The sequence below is a fragment of the Mastomys coucha genome, unplaced genomic scaffold (genome assembly GCF_008632895.1).
Source record: "Mastomys coucha isolate ucsf_1 unplaced genomic scaffold, UCSF_Mcou_1 pScaffold1, whole genome shotgun sequence".
In the NCBI taxonomy this organism is placed as follows: Eukaryota; Metazoa; Chordata; class Mammalia; order Rodentia; family Muridae; genus Mastomys; species Mastomys coucha.
This window is the reverse complement of record NW_022196891.1, coordinates 72,730,578-72,745,577: the sequence shown is the minus strand read 5'-3', so window position 1 is coordinate 72,745,577 and position 15,000 is coordinate 72,730,578. Positions and strand designations below refer to the sequence as shown.

The following is a 15,000-nucleotide window of genomic DNA, read 5'->3' as shown; positions in this document are numbered from 1 at the left end:
TTTTGTGCTCCCTTAGAGATGCAAATCTCTGTTTTGGATACTTTTGATCTGAGGCTGGTTGTATAGTACCAGTGATTGAAAAGTCTATATATAAGGAAGGTTAACTGTGCGATGCATAGAAGGCAAGAGGGGGAGGAGAGAAGACATTTTGGAGATAAAGGCAAAAGTTTAAGCGACTGATTCTGGCAAAAAGAGAAGATAATTTCTCCCACTAGAAGGATGACTATGGATAAATGGCAGTTTTGGGAAACCGACTGTTAAGCTGAAGTGGAAGAGGGGACACATAGGAGAGGGCTATATATGCAGCGACAAGAGCTGGACACCATCATGCCCCAGGAAGAAGAAAGAGACTGTAGAACCAGGAGAAGAAAGACACACTGGTGACAACATACAGTTATAATGGGTGGAAACAGGGGAGGGTGCACCGTAACCGACCATGACTATGGTGCAAGAGTGTGGGAGAAGATGATAGAGATGAGCAAGGCATTAAGGAATGTGAGATAACACCTCTGTTTTGTCCTTGGAACATCACTGCTCGGGAGCTTGCTGGGACTCAGGATGAGAAAAAGGCCTGGATGTGCATGATAACGTAGAGTGTGCATTTACAAATGATTGTGTAGCCGTAACTGGATGCATGGCATTCTAAGAGTAGGATGTTAGAGGACACAGAACTGATGAAGGGAGGGCAGGAAAATGACACTACAGCAGAGGATAGGAGACACAAGGCAGGACAGGGCTACTACTTCCAAAGAAGAGAAAGTCTGAACAGAGAATGGTTGCTGGAGCACAGAAATGAAGAAGAACTACCAGGTCTGGGTATTCAGAAAGTATCTGGGATCGTTCTCAGACAAAACCATTTGAAATTTTCACTTCAGTAATCATTTAACACTACCGAAAGAGCCAGAGAGCAAAGTTTATGAGCAGAGTTCTTCATTCCTACCCTTGCCCTCTAAAGCCAAAATCCTGAAGAGCAATTACCCGAGCACAGTGAGTACCCCTTCCTCCGGACTGCATTTCGACAGCTTGTGGCCAAAGTGCACCTTCGCGTTGGGATATGACTCCACGGCTGAGGGAGGAAGCAGAAAGTAAACAGAGCGGAGTTTCAACTGTAGCTTCGCACCGTCACAAGGAAACAGTGGCCATTTTCCGTGGACAGTAAATACACGGGGATGACACTGCTTAGTTGACTGACTTGTTTACTTGCAGCGGGGTCTTTATTGCCAAGGAGGACAATCTTGAACTCACTGTGTAACCCACGCTAGGCGTCAACCACCTGAGTGCTGGGCTTCCGAGTGTGGACATACCATACCAGAGAAGATATTTTTACTTCATCTCACCTGAATTTGTTAAAAATGGTAACTTGACAACTATTCTCTGTGTAGTCTAGTATCATTTTTAATAATATAGACAAACAAAAAACACTTGTCACTTTTAAAAAAGCCACCAAAATCCTGTACCCTTGTGGCTGTTTGTGCTCTTGAAAAGAAACAATTGTCACATAAGTTACTTCTTCTTTTTTTTTTTTTTTGGGTTTTCGAGACAGGATTTCTCTGTGTAGCTCTGGATGTCCTGGAGCTCACTCTGTAGACCAGGCTGGCCTTGAACCCAGAAATCCACCTGCCTCTGCCTCCCAAGTGCTGGGATTAAAGGCATGTGCCACCACCACCCGGCCCACATATGTTACTATTAAAGCTGCTTTAAGGCTTGTTTTGTGACTATGAACTTTCAGCCATTATGAATATTCGCTATGTTACATATGCATGGCTCTTTCTCTCTGCTTCCAATTCATGGTATTTTAAGTACCACATATGAATACCAAGAAACTGGAGAACCAACCAACCTTGGTGTCATGGTCTATGTCTGTGATCACATCACTCAGGAGGCTAAGGCAGGAGGGTCATGAGTTTAAGGCCAGCCTGAGCTACATAGCAATACTGCGTCTCAAAAACAAACCAAAAAAAAAGGAATTAAAAAAAAAAAAGAAATTCTTTTTATTCATTACTGCAGAAATCTGAGTTTATCTGATACAGTTAGGGTATTTTTTTTTCCAATTAACTCTTTTTACACCAGGTTACAAAAAAGCCATGCCCATACAATTAGAATATTACACATGTGGCTGGCATTTGTGGTCCCAAACTAGACATGCAACCTTAGAAGTTTCACTGGGAAGGACACTACATTAAAAACTTGCGAATTAACTTTAGAAAAAGACCTCTACAAGTGTCTTGATACAGGAGTTACTGAATGTCCCAAGCACATTGATCTACCTTTTCCTTGTTATTAATTCTGAATGAAGGAACAAACCATGAAACAATTGTCCATGGAAAGCAGATGCATCTGAGAATAGCTTCACCTGCAATGCTTTTGTAAGGGAGGTGGTTTGGTTCGAGAAAAGTAAATATTTATAGTTGATCAAATATATGGAGTGAGTGGATCACAAGTTTCATGCCTTGCAAAGAAATGAAGAACTTTATAGGCCAAACAATGCTTAGATCAGAGATTCTCTCTCTCTCTCTCTCTCTCTCTCTCTCTCTCTCTCTCTTTCTCTCTCTCTCTTTCCACACACACACACAGACATATATATATGTATATATATATTTTATATATATATACACACACAGAGATAAAGATAAAGATGTGCATACACACCCCTTTATTAATATAGAGCCTGTGAAGCATATCCCTAGAGAAAAACGATATGGAAATGTCTGTCATGTAACCAAGCCTGTGCCTTTTTTTTATATATATATTTCAGCTCCTTAGTGTTAGTATGTATTTCATGTATAATATTAAAATTAGAAATTAAGTCATTAAAGAGCAAAGACTTTGGAATAAAGACTAAAGCTTGAATCTAGATTCTCCCACGTATACCAGTGAGCTCTAAGGTCTCTAAGCTGTCATTTTTGTGGCTATTTGTAAAGCTGAGATAAACTTAATTCCCACCTCGCATAGTTGTTGAGAGAACTGTGGAAATTAGTGCCTTGGCCCACTTGTTATAGTGCCTGGTGCTTCAGTATCAACTCGCTATAATCATTATCTTAGTAAATGCAAAGGTTGTTGAACAGATCTGCTACATAAAAGCTGCTTGGTGTTTATCTTCTGTCTAAAGATCAACAGGGATGTGTGTAGTAAACTGGTCCCACTCCATTCACCATCTAGCTAAAAGACAGTTATATATATTCCACATATAACTGGGGATGAAATGAATTGTGTGAGACATCTAACTTTCTAAGAAGTCAAAGGCTTCTAGGATGCACCAAGAAGGGTTGGTTAAGAAGGCAGGAGAAGCTCAACAAAAGGGAAACCAAGCTTGGTACTGAGAACGGAATCAACTACCCAGGGCTAGAGAAGTCGTGGATCTGGAGAAGACTCTACAAGTACCATTCTACTGAACTAGTGTAATACTTCCTTATTCCCATAGATAAGTGTAGTTCTCACCCCTCATGGAGGAGACTTCTCTTTGCAACAGATGGAGATCATTACAGAAAACCACGACCAATCAAAACACGAAGTTGTGGAGCCATTCTAAAGTATACACAGACAAAACACTCCTGCACCCGAGACTCAGGGAACATCATGGAAGGGGACGGGGAGATGGTGAGAACCACAGGATCAGAGTTTTCTATGAGTCTGGGTCTCCTTGTACTGTCAGAGGCTACACCCGTCAAACCTCACCACATGCCTGCCCAAATATGAGCTGAGCAAGGACAGCAGCAAAGTGGATTGGGGAAAGCCCATGGAGTCTCAACCCTACTCTGAGAACTACAGGCAACGAAGGGATCCTGAGAAGTCAATTGTCTCTCCCAGGGAGGGGCACACCAACTGGTTATCCAACACCAAATGCTCAGCTCTGAAAACATACACAAATAGCATTAAGCAGACCGAAAAGGTTCTATTTAGAAATATATATGTGTATGTGTATTCACACATATATAATACATATATGTGTATACACACATACACACACGTGCCTGTAACAACAATTAATGACCAAAGAGACCGTGTATTTGAAAGAGAGTAAGGAGCAGGCACCTGAAAAGTTTTGAAGTGAGGAAAGGGAAGGGGGAAATGATGTTATTAAATGATCTCAAAAGCAAAAGAAGTTTTTAAAATTAAAAATAAAAGATAGTAGGAATGTGTGAGGGGTATGTTCTGCTCATAGTGGTGAGGCTGTTCAGAATTATCTCTGAACTGATATAATTAACTGTTAAATTTAATGAGGAGTGAAAGATTCAGGGATGTGAGAGGTTACCAAGGGTGTGGGGCACTGGTCCCCTAAATTGCAGATTTACTTAAACAGCCTGGTAGCTTTCTGTTTATGGGTAGTCCTCTCTAGTCACTCAGAGAACAAAACTTGAGAGCTAGATCTTGAGATCTTGCATCTTCTGCTTTCTCAGTACCCTCTGCACAACCTGTTTGGTCTCCTTGAGACGTGAATCTGCCCTCCCCTTTACCACAGAGCTTTCTAACTTTGCCCCGGGCCTTGGTTTGGCATTCAGAGACTATGGCCATGCCCTCAAGGCTGTAATCTTTCAGCCTACATATCTTCTCCCCGTGACGTGCATGTCTGTCTGACAGAGCACCTGGCAAGTTGTCAGCTTATGTCTCTTGACCCATGGGACTGTGAGTTCTTGACTGAACAGCGTGTGGTAGAATTGCAATGTCTAGGGACTGAATTATTGTCACTTAGATAATTGATGAGACAGACGCTCTGTGACAATCTTACTACTACTTTTCAAGGGCCCTGTAACGTACATGATCTTACTTGCTATAACCCATGAAAAGGAACAGTAGCCAAACCCTAGTAAGTCATGTGACAAGCCAAGTATTCTCCTGGGCTTTACCCAATGTGGTGAACAAAAGCATTAGGCTTACCAGTCAGTAGATCCTTGTTTAAGCTTTCTCTGCTTATGGAAAGGATATACTGCAAGAAAAATAAAGTAGACATGGTTTCTGGAGCATGGGCAAATGTAACCCTAAGTTACTCAGCAAGAAGAAATAGTCACTATTTAGCTGATAGTTGTAAACTAATCTTAGAACCTGTTAGCTAAGTAGCAGGGTCATGATGATGACAGCAAACAACTTTAATCAGATATTCTTAATATAATATCTAAAATTTTGTTTTAGGTGTTCTCAAATTTTAATACTATAAAAATCAAACCTTCTCATACAGGGCCAATATTAGTTTCATTAACATAATTTTAACAACATTGTAAATTGCATATTTCTATCGCGGCTCCCTAAATATGGCTACTATCTTGTTTCGCTACTGATAACATCAGAGCAAATGCACTTTTCAAAATATCCACCTCCAAGGCCTTAATTTCAGAGAAAATTGTGTGTGACCGTAACACGGGTTGGGGGTGGGGGAGAACAGCCTCTCGCTATGACATATGTTGGTTATTTCAGACTTTGTGGTAAAATGTAGCAGGTTGACTGTCCTATAATGCAATGCACATGTAGTCTCTAGGGACCATAATGTTGTAGGCTTCAGTTAAAATGGAGAAAGAGCCAAGAGACAAACAGCTAGAGGATGAAGAACCAGGAAGGATGTGGGGAGTCAGGTTCTCACATCATGGATATCTAAACTGTGTATCTTGTGCAAAGCACTTTCTCCATGGCCCCCGAGCTCTTCAGTAGACTCATTCTCTCTCCCTCCCTCCCTCCCTCCCTCCCTCCCTCCCTCTCTCCTTCCATCTTTCCCTCCCTCCCTCTTTCCCTCCCTCCCTCCCTCCTTCCACCCTTCCCTCCCTCCCTCCATCCCTCCCTCTCTCCCTCCATCCCTCCCTCTCTCCTTGTGTCCCTGACTCCCTCTGTCTCTCTCTTTGTGTGTTTGTGTGTAATGTTGAATGTGATGGGTATGGAGGTCATTGAGTGTCCTGCTCTGTCACTCTGCCTTAATCCCCTGAGACAGGCTCTCAGTGAACCTGGAGCCAGGTTGGCAGCCAGCTAGCCCTGGTGATTCTCCTGTCTCTGCACCTCAGAGCACTGGGATTATAGGGAGAGGTGTGCCTGTGCCTGGCTTTTTATATGGGTACAAGGTCACTGAGGGTGTGTTTCTCTCTCTCCCTCTCCCTTCTCCCCCTCCCCCTCTCCCTCTTCCTCCCCTTTCCCCTCTCTCTCCCCTTCCCTCCCTTCTCTCTCTCTCTCTCTCTCTCTCTCTCTCTCTCTCTCTCTCTCTGAATGAAGGTGCCCTGGAGGTCAGAAGAGGGTGTTGGGCTCCCCTAAGCTGGAGTTACAGGTGGTTTTCCCAGCTTGTACCTGAGCTGGTACCTGAACTCAGACCCTTCAGGACAGTAGTGAGTGCTCTTGTCTGCTGAGCTGTCTCTCCAGGCTGGGTGCTAGGGAATTGAACTTAGGGCTTCATGCTTGAACAGCAAGCGCTATTACTCTCTGAGTCCTCTTCCCAGCTCCAATGCATGTTCTTTGGAGGAAGTTGTATGCATAGAGAATTGGTGGATTTCACATCTGGATCTTGCTGGCAGCTAGCCAGTACAGGGTGAGAGGGACCCAGGTGCCAAGAACCTGCAGAGGCCAAAAGAAGCCTGTCTCTCTGAAGATGTGTAGAAGTCTTGGGATCACAAGGATGACTGGATTTCCTCAGGCAGAACAATTGAGTGGTTCAGAGTAACTTGATGTAGTTCTTAAAGGGCAAGGTGGCCTTTGTGTTTAACTAAAATACAACGAATGCCAATGGAATCATGACACTGAAGGATGAGCATGGCTCTAAACTTAGCAGTCATCCAGTTTGTAAGAATTGAGAAATAGCAGCGGAGGTGGGGAAGGGACCACTTCCTCCCTATTGTAGTGAAAGCTCTAAAATTGGAACTCCCCCCACCCCACACCTGTTCCCTCTTGGGGAATCAAGAAAGCTTTGTGGCCTCTGGTCTCAGTCACTCTCTTTATCTAGTTTCTCTGGCATTTGAACTACTGTTAGAATGTCTTTGTTTGCTGATAGGAGTGAGTGAGTTTTGTTCACTCTGGAGTGAGCTCAGTTGGACGGCTCAGTCTCCTCAAGGTGCTCCACCGTAATACAAAAGAATAGTGAGATAAAATTGTGAATCAGAGCCAGGTGGTGGTGGCGCACGCCTTTAATCCCAGCACTTGGGAGGCAGAGGCAGGTGGATTTCTGAGTTCGAGGCCAGCCTGGTGTACAGAGTGAGTTCCAGGAAAGCCAGGGCTACACAGAGAAACCCTGTCTTGAAAAAAACAAAACCAAACCAAAACAAGCAAATTGTGAATCAGAGAGCCATGGGGTTGGCTGTAGGCAGTGCTGCCTGGCTTGCTGGTCATACCACTGAGAAGAAAGCTGCCTTATTTTTGCCTTGATGAATCTCACCTGAGTCTGTGGGCTCTTTCCTCTTCTGTGAAGCATAGCAGCTGGATTCAAGTTCAATACATCTAAAGATTCTGTTAGGTTAGAGTGAACTAACATCTCCTTTCCTCCAAACCTCTGAAGTATACTCTGCGTTTCAGACATAAGTCTTAGAAATGAAGTCTCACCCGGTTTTCCTCCTTTTGAGTAGGTTAAGTCTGGCTTGCTGCTGTCTTAAAATTCCTACAACGTGTTTCAAACTTCCTCTGTAGCCTTCGTGAAAACTACAACTTCCCCCTTTCTCCAAACCACTTTTCCATTTCCTGTCCATACCATGCAATGACGTTTCCCTTGTCTTCTTCTACTGGTGTCCCTTCCCATGAACCTGATGACGGTCCCTTGTCCTTCAGAAGAATGTAAACTTCACTTATGCTCTGTGATTCATAAGGCATGGCCCCATAAAAGCAAAGCAAACTGGGAATCCCCCTCTCTGCCAGAGATATTTGGAGCCTTCACTTTCTCTCAGAGAAATAAACTCAAAGGGTATAATTAGATGTAAATATATTTTCTTCTAGTTATGAACATCAGCACGAAAAACACAGAGCGGCATAATGGATTTGATTTCAAAAAATGACATCACCCTCTGGCCTCTGTTGTTTTAGGAATTATAAAGCATTGAAAACATTTCTCATTCATTTTATACAGTCTATTATAGGCAAACCCAGGGCAAGAGGGTCATTTAGGGGAAGGCAACTGCAGTGCAGAATGCTCCGGAGTTGTCCTTGTACATGATACTCATCAATGAGTAACATGGTAATTTTCTCTAATTGAAAAGAAAGTTGGAGACAGGGGGCATCCCTAACAGCTGGGCAGCAGGAGCCATGTGCAGAATAGGAAGTGGCCTGGTAAGATTAATAGAAGTAGCCCAGTTTTTGTCATGGTGTTGTTGATTGGGCCCTGGCTTGAGGATCAACTATGAACTAAGTAGGTAACTAGTGTCTAGACCCAGGCTTGAGGTATCCAAGTAGGTACAAGGGAAGAAAGGAGAGGCTAACAACCAAGAGGCACATGGCAGGCATCAGGTTCAGTAGAATTGTTGCCTAATCCCACTGTGTCCAATGTACACCTACCTGTGACTTGTTCCCATAGGGAATTGCAGACTTCTTTCCAGAAAGAGAGTGGATCATTCTGGCTTTCATGGGCACACCTTTGGAAACGATCTGAGAAGAACCAGAAATTGCTATTTCCACCAGTGTGAGAAACAACCCCAAGAATTAAACGGATGTACCAGTTAAAGCCTTTAATGGGACTCAGGGAGGTCGATGCGGTTGGAAAGTCGCTCTGTTGGAAAACCTCATTCCTGAGTGTGTCAGAGTTTCTCTAACTTGGAAGGAAAGGAATGCTTATCTGCTTTCAACAAGATACCTCAGACTGCAGGGCATGGCTAGGTGTTAGAGGCAACTGAGTTGGGAGCCAAAGGATTTTCTTATGACTATGGGAAGGGTCACTGTGAGGAGTGAAATTGCAACCCTCTGTGCTTTCTGTCTTATCTCCTTGGGCATGTATCTCCTGGTCACAGGTAATATTGCATGAAACAGCAAGCCACCTGCTTTCAAGGTCCTTTCCTGACTTCCCTCAGGGGTGGGATGGAACCTGTAAGATGGCATGGACCTTTTTCCTCTCCTGATTTGCTTTTGATCAGAGTGTTTCATCATTGCAACTGAAAGGAAACTAGAGCACTCTTCCCCACCCAATCAGAGATCTGCCTTCCTCCAAGGGCCCAGGATGAGCCATGACATCAGATGGGGTTGTAGTGTCATGTCTAAATCCTGTCCTATCCAAGTGTCTCAATCTTTTACACCCGTCATGTGTCAAAGGTTCACTACTTGTCAAATCTGTAACTTCCCAAGCCTTTGCAGGATGAATTTTCATGTGCACGTCATTGGCATCAACACGAACACAGAGGGCTACCTCTCTCTCTCTCTCTCTCTCTCTCTCTCTCTCTCTCTCACACACACACACACACACACACACACACACTTTTTTTTTTTAAAGAAAGAAAACTGCATCAACAATGTACCTGATCTTCCAGACCAATGGCTTTCAAGGCCTGACGTCCTCTATAAGAAAGGGCCAAGTTAATACTTCTTCCACGTGTAAAGTTAGCCACTCGAATATCTAAAAACAGGGAACAGACGCCATATTGTACACACTTTCTTAAATGATGCTATGGAGTGAACAAATCCTTGCATTTGAGCAACTGCTCAATTCAGAATCAAACTGCCAGACTCATTAACTCATGGATAGAAAATAACAAGTGTACATTGGCATTTGATTAAATTTAGACCACTGAGGTTTAAAAATCATTCTAATAGTTTTTATATCTTAAATTGTTTTTATCAAAACATTTGTCTTGTATTCAGAAAATCTAAAGAAACAGATCAAGGAATCAGAAACTTTTCTCCCATTTTCTATTGCTGACTTACCTTCCCTAGCTTCGTACACATCAACTTGGAAATTCCTCTTTGCAAGAAAGCAGGCATTCAGTGCTCCAACCTAGAAATCAAAACCATCTTTTTCATGTCTTCATTTGGTTCTGTACATACACAGACATTTTGGTGGAAAACGCAATATTTTGTATGGATAATAAGCAGTGTAGTATACGTGGGTCTTACTGGCTATGCTAGGCACAGAATCTTGCCCAAGATAGTGGTGGGTTGAGGTCTGCTTCCATGGTACATTCCATTGCTTAGATAAAAGTTGAGCCTCGGATCCAGGGGAGAGAAGATGTCCTGAGTGGAGGGTTTGTTTCAGTCCTTTCTGAGGTCGGAAGCTAAAGACCCATGCCTCTCCCTTGGCTTTCTGAGAGACTTTAAGAGCATCATTGCTGTCACCCTAGTGTAATTCAAACATGGGACAGCTTCCTAACTTGCTTACATTTCTCCTTACAAGTTCTCCTACATTCTTTGTTTATTTGCACATTTGTCTTTTCTTAAGGCAAAGGAGAAAAAGATATAACCTCTGTTGCTGTGGACAAAATAGACTTCATTATGCTTCTTGGCTCATGAAATCATCATGTACCAGAAAACAGGAACTGATGGATGGCTTACTTGTTGCTTGTGATTAGTATGTCAAGTTTATATATGACTTAACTTAGTATGTCAGTTAATATGAATATATTATGACTTATACTCAAGAGAAGACTCTATACATGCAAATGAGGGGACATATGTCAAAATGTTTAGAGAAGACTTTTTCATAACCAAATTAAAAAGAAATTATTCTTCAAGCATTCTAAATGGCTATTACAAAGGCCATTTAGATAAATTCTGATATATTTATGCAAGGAAATGCATGAGCTTCTTAGCAACAATATAAATGAAGAGTGAGTTGCATATGATTCATATTGTGTGACATTCTTAAGAAAGAATAATAGAGACAGAGCCATGGAAATGTATGTATGTGTGTATAATTAAAAGCATATATTAGCCGGGCAGTGGTGATGCACGCCTTTGATCCCAGCACTTGGGAGGCAGAGGCAGGCAGATTTCTGAGTTCGAGGCCAGCCTGGTCTACAGAGTGAGTTCCAGGACAGCCAGGGCTACACAGAAAAACCCTGTCTCAAAACAACAACAACAACAACAAAAACCAAAAACTAAAAACCAACAGCAACAAAAAAGTATATATTATATATAAAGTATATATAATTAAAATACATGCTTGTATTTATTAATGTATTATGTTCATATGATATGAATATGATAAAAGTACAAATTAAAAGGGAAGTATTTATGGCAATGTTCTAGTCAGTGAGGAAGAAGAGGTGAGTAGAAAACACTGAAATATATTAGTTCTTGTATTGAGAAGGACTCATGTTTATTGAGCCTCAAATGAAGCTAAAATGGAAAAATAGCCGTATGTATTCAGCTGTCAGAGCTAGTCCTATGTATGGCTTGGGATGCAGGCTTTATGTTCTGAATGTATTTCCTTCTCAGATGCTGTAGAAAGTGCCTAATTTGGAAAGTCAGCCAGTGTCATCTTCAGTTGTTAGGTGGCAAAGTGACCAAGAAGACAAGAAGATGACATGGAAATGTAATGTGTACGCTTCTCCAAGCCTCCTGCAGCTCTGTTCAGGCACAGCTGTGTTCCTGACCACAGGGAGAGAGGATAGGGGAAGGAAGAAACTGGGTGGGATTCGATGCCAGGGCACAGTAAGGAAGACTTGGTGAGGATGGCCTCCCACAGGGACATGGACATTTAGGAACTACTGCTGCACATGTATTAAAGCACTGCACCAAGGACCTAATAAAAGCAGGTAGCAAATGACAGGTGTGGGATATATATATATATATATATATATATATATATATATATATATATATATATATTTTGCCTGTAGACAAGACTGGGTTCTATGAAGTACTTCAAAAACCCACCAAGACTGTTAGAGAGATATAGGCAGAGGGCATAGAGTTAAAACTTCTTTGATGAAACCAAGCCCATGTAAAACCCTAAAAGATGGAGGATGGTTCACAGAAATATCAAAAGTGTACCTTGACCCCCCCCCCCCGACCAAAGGAAGATAGGCTTACACAGTCCGATACAATAAAGGACCTGCCATGTCCATTTTCCCACAAGCAACACAGTTTTACTACTCTTTATGGGAGAGTATTACCTGTGTGCATGTTGTGTGTGTGTGTGTGTGTGTGTGTGTGTGTGTGTGTGTGTGTGTGTATGTGTGGAGACCTTTTCCTTAACCACTCGTCGTGTGTTGGCTCCCTCTGCAGTCGGTAACCTAGCTGTTGGAAGTACCGCAGCAGTGGACATGGGCATGTTGGTATCTCTATAGTAAGTGGACTTGGTTATTATAAGTAGAAACTGAGAAGAGGAATATTTTTGGAATATTGAAGTCATATCGAGGAAAAAAATGTACACTTTTTTTTTTTTTTAATTTTCTGAGGGAGCTAGCTTTGGCTATGAAAATACAACACACATTTGTACTCCTCTCCCTCCCCATCTCCTCTTGCTAGGTCTAAGTGACAGCCCTGGGACTTTACCTGCTGGTGTAAGAAGTAATGGGCCCACTCACCCCCTACCATTGGAACAGCCAAGTAATCTGGGTGAGCAAGTGTGCTATTTCCCACTTGTTGAGTCTCTAATAGGTTTAAAGAAAACTATTAATTTCATGTGGCTTGACCCTTTTCTTTTCGTTAGAGAGTACAGAGTTAGTTTATTAAGCAGAGTGGGACAAAATGTTTTTATTATAATGACCTGAGATACATCCTTGTTTTTAAAAGAAAAAAATCATATTTGGAAGTAAAGTAAAGTGAAATCTGTTTTATCTTTTAGGAACTACTAAACAAAATGATAAAAGAAGACAGACACTCATGTATTTAGTGGATATCAAATACATTTCCTGGAAAGAACAATTTAAAACAAAAGCTGTTACCCATTTTTATTGCTGTGATGGCTGCTAGTGAATGAACGGATGAAGAAAATATGGTACCCACACACAATGGGGTAGCATTTAGTGGTAAAGAAGAACAAAATCCTGTTATTTTAAAACAAGAATGTGCCGGGCGGTGGTGGTGCACGCCTTTAATCCCAGCACTTGGGAGGCAGAGGCAGGCAGATTTCTGAGTTTGAGGCCAGCCTGGTCTACAGAGTGAGTTCCAGGACAGCCAGGGCTATACAGAGAAACCCTGTCTTGAAAAAAACAAAACAAAACAAAACAACAACAAAAAAACAAAAAACAACAAAAACAAAAAACAAAAAACAAAACCAGAAAAACAAAAAACAAGAATGTGTCTTAGATCATCTTAGTGAGAATGAGTGCATTTAGAGGACAACCGGATACATGAAATATAAATACATAAGACAAGTACTGCATATTTTCTGCCACGTATGAAAACACACACACACACACACACACACACACACACACACACACGGAGGGGGGCATAGAGGGAGAAAGGAAGAAGAAGACCTAAAAATTCAAGAGAGACTGAGGCCGTGTGGGAGAAGGAATGTGTGGAAGGGTAGAGAGACATGATTAGTACTGGACATATGCATACATGGAAATATCAGCGACCGTTATGTATTAATAACTGTAGGAAAAAGCAATTTATAGCAAATATATTTAAACATTAAAAAGTTTAATTATCAGAATCAACAATCCACACGCAATAAACAATCATTAGTGAGATAATAATAGTAAAAATAAAACACCCGAAAAGCAATAAATGCCTGAACAGTCTCACCAAACCACCGCCGATAACAGCCACTCTTTGTCCTTGAGTGTCACACAACGCCATAGCTTCCAGGACACCTCTCCTCTGTTCAGGTTGGAACTCTCTGTCCTATATGCTGATGTTTTACGATCTTTTTATTGCCAGAAGCCGGGAGCCTTTGTGAGCCCGAAGCTAGGATCGGTCAAAGCTCACTTCCTCTGATAGTGCTTAACTCATTAGAAGCCCAAAGTCCAGTCAGCTTGGCTCTCGGAGACAATTCTCTGCGATAACCAAAAATTGACAAACCCAGTCATGGATGAGACACCTTTTCTCTTTCCATCGCAGCCTTGGGGCTTTTCTTCTTCTTTTTCTACGACGTGTCAGTTTCGTTTTCATTCAAAATATGGGTATGAATGAAACTTGCGTTGTCTGAGGTTCGAAACATCTTCCCCTTTTCAGAGCGAGTGAGATGACCTGGATTCACAGCTAACTCCTGCTACCGACGCTACAAAGAATTTAATCTGAAAAGTCCTTGTGGGCTTGTTGCCTTTAACTGTCTCTGTTTGGAAACACTATCTGCTGTCTTAACAAGTCTCCTGAGTAGAATTTGTAGATGTGTAACTGACTGGCCAGACTTTCGCTTTGTCTGGTTGTTTGTTTGTTTGCTTGCACAGGATTTTAGAATCTAGCTCAGGCTTTGCCATGGGCAAGATGGTGAACACCTTGCATCTCTACTCCAATGTGTGGTTTGAGAGTCTCATCACTTTTGACATCTCTACTTCATTTGAGACGGATAGTACTTGGTTTGGGGGCCTGTCCGTGAGTTGTTCTTCTTTTCTGGATCGTGTTGTGATTAAAATAAAATAAGAGCATCAGTGAAGATTTATTTATTTATTCCAATTTCTGATGAGAAGCCAAAGAGCACTTCCTTGAGGAGGGACTGGAAGGAAACTCATTAGCGCCCCCTGTAGGAGAGTATGTTAGAGGTGCTAGAAAATGGCCGAGTCTTTATAGTGGGCTATATATCACATGGCATGAAGTTAAAGAAATGGCAAGGGCACACAGAGAAGGGAAGCATTGTGAATTCTGTCTCACTGGGAGCCTATTTTTCTTGTCCAGAGACAAGCATCTAGCTGTGGTTTGCTGTGCGGATTACCCGGTTCCTCTCCAAGCCCCCTGAATCTTTCTCTCCCTCCTGTCTTCCTTTCTCCTTTCCTTCCATTCCCTCCTTTCTACCTTCCTTTTGGCCCTCCGTTTCTCTCCTCCCCTCCCTTCCTGTCCTTTTCAATGTAAATGCTAGCAGACTTCACACCCCCTCTCACCCCAATTTTTCTTTCAATTAACGGCAGTATCGATATAGAGAAAATTGTATCTTTTTAGAAGCCTTTTACATTTTTGTTTGTTTGTTTTGTTTTGCTTTTTTTTTGTTTGTTTTTTTTTTTTTTTTTTTTTTTT

At 42.0% G+C, this 15,000-nt stretch overlaps 1 protein-coding gene across 1 annotated transcript in view; it reads right to left on the bottom strand.

Annotated features, from left to right (window-relative positions):
* Kmo (kynurenine 3-monooxygenase) overlaps window positions 1–13,901 on the bottom strand; it is a 27,300-nt gene extending 13,399 nt beyond the window's left edge. The window contains exons 1-6 of the mRNA XM_031390470.1: window positions 13,576–13,901; window positions 9,802–9,871; window positions 9,396–9,493; window positions 8,446–8,535; window positions 4,876–4,924; window positions 979–1,066 (exon numbers count right to left, since the gene is read on the bottom strand). Of these exons, the coding sequence (XP_031246330.1) occupies window positions 979–1,066; window positions 4,876–4,924; window positions 8,446–8,535; window positions 9,396–9,493; window positions 9,802–9,871; window positions 13,576–13,629 (449 nt within the window). The 5' untranslated portion in view covers window positions 13,630–13,901. The remainder of the gene's footprint in view (window positions 1–978; window positions 1,067–4,875; window positions 4,925–8,445; window positions 8,536–9,395; window positions 9,494–9,801; window positions 9,872–13,575) is intronic.
* Window positions 13,902–15,000: the final 1,099 nt, after the last annotated feature.